The sequence below is a fragment of the Triticum aestivum genome, chromosome 7B, assembly GCF_018294505.1.
Source record: "Triticum aestivum cultivar Chinese Spring chromosome 7B, IWGSC CS RefSeq v2.1, whole genome shotgun sequence".
In the NCBI taxonomy this organism is placed as follows: domain Eukaryota; kingdom Viridiplantae; phylum Streptophyta; class Magnoliopsida; order Poales; family Poaceae; genus Triticum; species Triticum aestivum.
In genome coordinates this window covers 518,241,310-518,247,894 of record NC_057813.1, presented here as the reverse complement: position 1 = coordinate 518,247,894, position 6,585 = coordinate 518,241,310, and the positions used below count along the sequence as shown (strand labels likewise).

At 43.6% G+C, this 6,585-nt stretch overlaps 1 protein-coding gene across 1 annotated transcript; it reads right to left on the bottom strand.

The window, feature by feature from the left end:
• Positions 1–702: 702 nt before the first annotated feature.
• On the bottom strand, positions 703–5,289 carry LOC123156808 (26S proteasome regulatory subunit S10B homolog B). Its single transcript, XM_044574993.1, has 10 exons — positions 5,033–5,289; positions 3,461–3,580; positions 3,102–3,238; positions 2,806–2,967; positions 2,604–2,690; positions 2,419–2,505; positions 1,873–2,010; positions 1,308–1,499; positions 1,132–1,230; positions 703–1,041 (listed from the first exon to the last, which is right to left on the bottom strand). The coding sequence occupies exons 1-10, from the start codon at positions 5,136–5,138 to the stop codon at positions 967–969; spliced, it is 1,203 nt and encodes a 400-aa protein (XP_044430928.1). The 5' UTR covers positions 5,139–5,289; the 3' UTR covers positions 703–966.
• Positions 5,290–6,585: the final 1,296 nt, after the last annotated feature.

Genomic DNA, 6,585 nt, shown 5'->3' with positions numbered 1-6,585 from the left:
ATCGCGGCGGCGACCATCAAATCAAACCGAATCAAACCAAAATGCGAGCAGCATGCACGATCGATCGATCTTTCCAAATCTTTTGAATTCGCGGACGAATCGAGGGAGGAAAGGGATCAGAGTTCTTGGGTCGCCATGTCTGTTTGGTTCCTTCCTTGCGCCGAAACGGGGGGAGGGTGGGGGTGGGGGTGGTTTCCCCGCGTCCGCCCGGGTGCTCGCTAATTTTGGTTTTGGGCGCTCACGTGGGCTTCGAGATTAGTGCTGGCCGTTGAATCGGAGAGGACGCTGGGGAAAGGAGCGGCGTTTCGGCCCAACACGTGGCTTCAGGGTTTCCTTTTCGTCCGTGTAAAAATAGAACATTTTGCCGATCAATTTAGCGTGGGGTAAAAAAGCAAGGCTTGCCTCAAATAGAGGAGCGGAAAATGGACAAACAGCCTCATAATATATCTATACTGTATTCGTTAACCACGGGCATGTGAAATTCCACGTGAATCAGGTCGTTTTCAGCAGGAAACGGAATGCGTCCCCTGATGATCCAAGTACCACTGCACATTTCTTGATTCCCTCCCACAGGCAGAGAGAGGAGCAGGCAGAAGCACACGCTGCAAAAGCACATTCCTTGATTCTCAGGTAGAGTAACAGGAGGTTCCTTTTCGCACATTCTTGATTCTCATGTAGAGTAATAGGATAGACAGGAAGAAATCGCAAATGTTGCCACATTTTTTTGATTCCACAATCGAGACACAGGGACTTGAGAAGGAAACAATGGAAAATCTAAGAAGCCAGTCCGTTTCAGACCTGTTTCAACTTTTGCTTACATCAACTTGCGCGGCAAAGGCAGTCGTCCCACAACATATAAAAGGTAGAAAAACATGATGTTCTATATCGTCGGGGGCCGGGGTGACAAACTCCGCCATGGTACAAGAAAACAAACAGCGCGTCGCCTGACAGTCTCCTGCTCTCATCTTAGTCCTTGCCAAAGTCGGCGCTGTAGTGTGCGCTCGACTCGAGCTTCTTGGCGTCATTCAACTTCCGCACAGCCTACAACCATTTTGCCAGACATGGTGAGTACCAATTCCATTGTGTTAGGATGAACAGCTAGAAAGAAAGAGCAGACAGACGACACCCCACCTTCATGAAGTCTTCGTGGATGACGTAGTCACGCTCTGCTCGAATGGCGGCCATGCCAGCTTCAGTGCAGACATTGCGAAGATCCGCGCCGTTGAAGCCCTGAAACCATAAAGGGTTAAGGCTTCAGAAACACAGCATCATGAAGCGCTAGATATAGGTAACTAAGAGTAACTCACCTCGGCAAGCTTAACCACAGCCTCATAATCAATTTCGCCATGCTTGGCGATACCAGCTGCATGGATTTTCAGGACCTCGGTCCTGGATTGCTCATTCGGCAGTGGAATCTCTATCTTCCGGTCTAGGCGTCCAGGACGAAGGAGCGCAGGGTCCAAGACATCAGGCCGGTTCGTCGCCATGATCATCTTCACCTGGATAAGCAGTGGCACGCATGATTCACATAAACAGGACAAACATTCAGCAACTCGCAACACATGTACACACCATAACAATCAATCAGGAACACAACCAGCATATCTTCGACTTTCGAGTTCTTTTTTCTAATAAATCTCTCTTTCCCAAGATTAACACTGACCTAATCAACTACTCGATACAACAACTTTATGATGTAAGAAAGGCGGGTAGTTCATAATAAGGCAACTAAAGATAATAATGACTGCGTAACTAGAGTGCAGTGCAATGCGCATTAAGAATTCGGTAAGCATTGTATCACTGTACAATACCTACTCTTATTCCATAAACATGTTTCACCATAGCTGCCACAAAACAGAAAAAAATGTGTACCTTTCCGAGCTCATCGAATCCATCCAACTGATTTAGGAGCTCCATCAATGTCCGTTGTATTTCACGATCGGCGCTAGTGCCCTCACTGAATCTTCGGCCACCAATGGCATCAATTTCATCCATGAAAATAATACATGGCTAAACAAAAGGATCAGAAAAAAGATAATGTTAATGAGCGATATTAGTACAAAATAGAATATTCTATATCTTCAAGAGAAACAAGCATATAACTTTAAATGCATTCACAGATGTGAATGGTAGCAACTTAAGATATGAAGACCTTTTCCATGGATTTTTCTGGCAGAGTAAACCTAGAGTTGGGGTGCTCTGTATTGCAGAGTGCTAGTAACTTTGCTCTCCTAATGATTGGACTTTCTACAGCTAATTCACGCACAAACCTATTCTAACAACTGGAGCAGAATATATTTGGCCAGGAGGAAACAAATGTAATAGCTTACATTATTATGATTTTAACAGCTTTCAAATAATAGACAGAATATTAAGGATTACTAGGTATATAAAGAAACAAAACATAATGAGACTTACTTGATGCTCACGTGCATAGTTAAACATTTCTCTTATAAGACGGGCACTTTCACCAATATATTTGTCAATGATAGCACTTGAAACAATCTGCATTAGCAGAACACATTAGTTCAACACAATACCATAGTGATATCCAGATAAAAGGTTGCTAATAAGTAACAGCATTAAAGAAAAGAAAAGCAGACCTTTAAAAAGTTAGCATCAATGTTGCTAGCGATGGCTCTAGCAAGCAATGTCTTTCCCGTTCCAGGTGGGCCATAGAGAAGAACACCCTTGAATGAGTAAAGTAGCAGTTAGTACATTTAAGGATGGTGGTAATTGTATCATTATTTGTCTAAGCTAACTGCATAATATGATATTTGACAGCACATTTTTTCTTGAAATTACCTTTGGCGGTTTAATCCCAACGCGAAGAAACAATTCTGGATTCATAAGAGGTAACTCGATGGACTCCCGCAGCTCCCTTATTTGATCGGACAGTCCACCTACAGCTGAGTAACTGACATTGCCGGGGTCTTCGTGTAGCATGTTATAGACCACGGGATCAACCTAAGCAATGGAAATTAGTACAATCTTAGTGTGTTTTTTCCATTTGAGGTTAGCAAATAAACCCATCACATTAGAAACAGAATTTCAAAACTGTACTGAACTAGACCATAAACAAAAAATCAACAATCACATACCTCACGTGGTAGAGTGCGCATTATTGTTAAAGTTGTCATGTCAAGGACAACTCGTGTTGCAGCTGTCAGCTTTTCTTTGTCAACTTTGCTTCTGCAGCCGACCACATAACGTGGCCCACTACTGGCTTTGACGATAACTACAACAAAAACAAATTTCAGTTGCTTTGCTAAAACTAATTACATTGTTGCTGAATTGAGAAGGAAAGGTTTACTGCCATCAGCAAACAAACTACAACAAGTTAGGGAGAAAAACAAGCAGTGCACTGATGAAACTAATGGCCAAAAACAGAATGCATATTATTATTGTTTGTACAGAGATAAATCTGTTCTAAAACAAACAAATAAGTCTTTTCACTTACATCTTTCACTGTCCAATGGCCGAAGTACTTCACCAATGATTTGGCCCACACTCTGCAAGGACTTCAAATCATCTTCAGTTTTATCGTAATCTTTCTTTGCCTTTTTTAGGTTTTCCCTACCTGCATGCAAATAAGTAGATTTATCAAACAGAAGCTATCTAATAAAACCATGAGTACTGCTGTCCATAGTTCAACATAACCTTTTAAAATAAGAAGTTGCAGCAAACATTGAACCTGAGGACAGCAGGTCAAGTGAAGCAAAATATTATTCATGTGCCAGATCGAGTACATAATTTGGATATCAAAATGTCAGGTCAGGTTATCAATCCCAGTCAGTCCAATTGTCAAGAATTAAATCCAGGTTCTAGAGGTAAATTACACATGCATAGCGTGAGTTATAGAACGTTACTCGTTTCATTTTATTTTTTAACTGTCGGTTGGAAACAGGCATTTTCTCAAAATACATGTTCGCAGATATTAGTACAAACATAACAATACCAAAGCTATTTAATCTATCACACATTTAAGTTGTAAAGGCTCGGAGTCTGACCCAAACCATGTTGCATCAAAACAAAATCATATAAGGCAGACGCATATAAGACCATGCATAACCACAAGAAAAAGTGAAAGGCCGTCCATTGATGGAACATAAACCAAGGAAAGGACGAATCCATGGAAGCTCATGTTCATCGAAAGAAACGAATCCATGGACGCATTCAAGGTGTGAAGGATAAAGTATAAAAATGAACAGGCACATAAACTTGGATACATGTAGTTTTGGGGCCTTTCCGCGTTAGATACTTTAATAGGGCTGGTCCCAAATTATCAAAAGAAACAAAACACGTGCACCAAATCTGAGCTTCTTGACACCTTAGCAGCACAGAATTATAGGACCTTGTGGAAAGAAGAGTGATTACTCAGCATCTCAATCACTCGAACTAATAACTACTGCAGTTGCCTTTGCCTCACCACGATGAAAAACACTATGATGAACTGCCAAACCAGATAATCAATTACATCACGAACATAAATTAAGCCAAATGACTAGCTAAATATGACTATGATATCCATGTTTAGCACTCAGGCCAATTACCGAATTCACATCCTAAACAAAACGCATATGGTAGAGCAAACCTATCTAGGAACTGACCGCCAGTCTCACCCTAATCTACTGCTCAATGCTCAACGAGAATAACACTTCATCCCAAATTCCTCTTGTTCGCATCTTGCAAAATCAACCAAATCTCACCTAAATCAAAGACGGCGCCCTAAGAACCTAAAAACCACATGTTCAGCAGGCAATTGGTAACCAACCACTAGCCTCCTCGAGAACCAACAGCCCAAGCCGCGCTCGAGGCAGGCTAAGGGGCGCGCCTCCTGAACCCAAATCGGCCAAACCAAAAACCCTAGCCCACGACCCTCCTAATCGCCACGGAAAACCAGATCCCATCCTCCACAATCGACCAGCACCCACGGATACCTCAGGGCGAGCCAACTAGTCTGAACCCCGTAGATCGAACAAGTAGGATCCACAGCGCATGAGATGGGAGGAGAGGGGAGGCGCCGTGTTACCTGTGCGGACCCTCGTCTCCAGCTCGCGGCAGTTGAGGAGCTTGTTGCGGTACTCCGTGATGACGGTGCGCCGGCGGGCGGCGGCGGCGTCGTCGGCCTCGGCCATATCCTCCTCGGCGGCGCGGCTCTGCTTTGCTTCCTTCCCAAGATGAGCGGAGCGGGGGAGGACTCGACGCTCTCCGTGCGCGGTGTCCTGGTTTTATTATGGTCGCTAACCGCAGTCCGGTGCGACCGTGCTTTCTGGTTTCTTTCTTTTCAGACGGGCAAAATACGAACCTAAACTGAACTCTATTTGGATTCTCTTCTTTCTTTTTCTTTCTTTCAGAACATTAGATTTTAAAAAACTTTTTAACCTATTCATCTTTAATCACGGCAGTACAAAGGACAATAGATGTAATAAAAATTACATGACCGTGAACCACCTAGCGACGAGTACAAACACTGAAACGAGCCGAAGATGCACTGTCGTCATCGCCCCTTCCTCATCGCAGTCGGACAAACCTTGTTATAGTAGACAGTAAAGAAGTCGTCATGTTAAGGCCCCGTAGGGCCAGTGCATCAGGGTAGCAACCATCATCGATGAAAAAAGTCATGGATCAGAAGGATAAAACTTGAAAACACCCAAACGAAGACGAACCAAGACCAAATCCAAACAAATCCACCGAATACCAGCACTGACCGAATCCCACGAGATCCGGCGGAGAAAAACCTCCACACGCCCTCCATCGGAGCGGGGATAGAATGTGGGAGGCATTATTCCTACTAAGGGATATCGTCGCTGCCACACAAGCTCAACCAAGACGATGAATCTAACAAGAACGAAAACGGTGTCCCTCCTGCCGGCCGGGCCGAGATCCTCTGCACCTCCATGGACTAGAGGTCATCGGAGATGGGGCAGACTGGCGGCGGCGATGACGGAAGAAGAAGAGCTTTTCTTGTGTAAGAGGAAAAAGATACATATGTTGATATTCGTCTTTTTAGGGACTCTAATTGGATTCGATAACGGACCAAAACTGACATATATTTACATAGGTAATTTTAGATTTTTAATTTAGAATACCGATTTCTATGAAATCATGATTTCAAATACTCTGATGTGTCTTTTTTATGATAACACGTGTCTCATTCATGTCATAGAGATCATAGTACAAGCCACATAAACACGTACCTGACAAAACTGAAAAGACCGTTGAACGCTAGCCTTTACACAAAGGAACATCAGCCTAGAAAATTACAATCAAGACTGAAGAATCCTCTGAGCTTGATAGCAATGTGTGACACTTGTTTCTGGCACCACCAAAATAGCCACCAGAGAATAAAATAATGAATTGTCTCCTCATTCGAGCTCGACGTGGCTCCATCGCTGATATGCAACTTTGCGGACCTTCAAGATGGCTCACAAAGGTGAAACCATTACCTTTGAACAAATCAGACCTAGGACAACACCTCAGACACTGCATCAAACTCCAAATCTGGCACCCCCGCACGACCAAGACGTCGAAGGAGGAAACCACACCTGCCATCCAAGAACCACGAACCCAGCACATGATCCA

What these genes read in the sequence shown, in the direction of transcription:
- LOC123156808 (XM_044574993.1), bottom strand. Translation starts at nt 5,138, where the DNA reads ATGGCCGAGGCCGACGACGCCGCCGCCGCCCGCCGGCGCACCGTCATC. An exon ending in TGCGCACTCTACCACGTGAG is followed by an intron (nt 2,968 to 3,101) that starts GTATGTGATTGT and finishes TCCATTGCTTAG; the next exon opens with GTTGATCCCGTGGTCTATAA. An exon ending in GATTCGATGAGCTCGGAAAG is followed by an intron (nt 1,500 to 1,872) that starts GTACACATTTTT and finishes CTGCTTATCCAG; the next exon opens with GTGAAGATGATCATGGCGAC.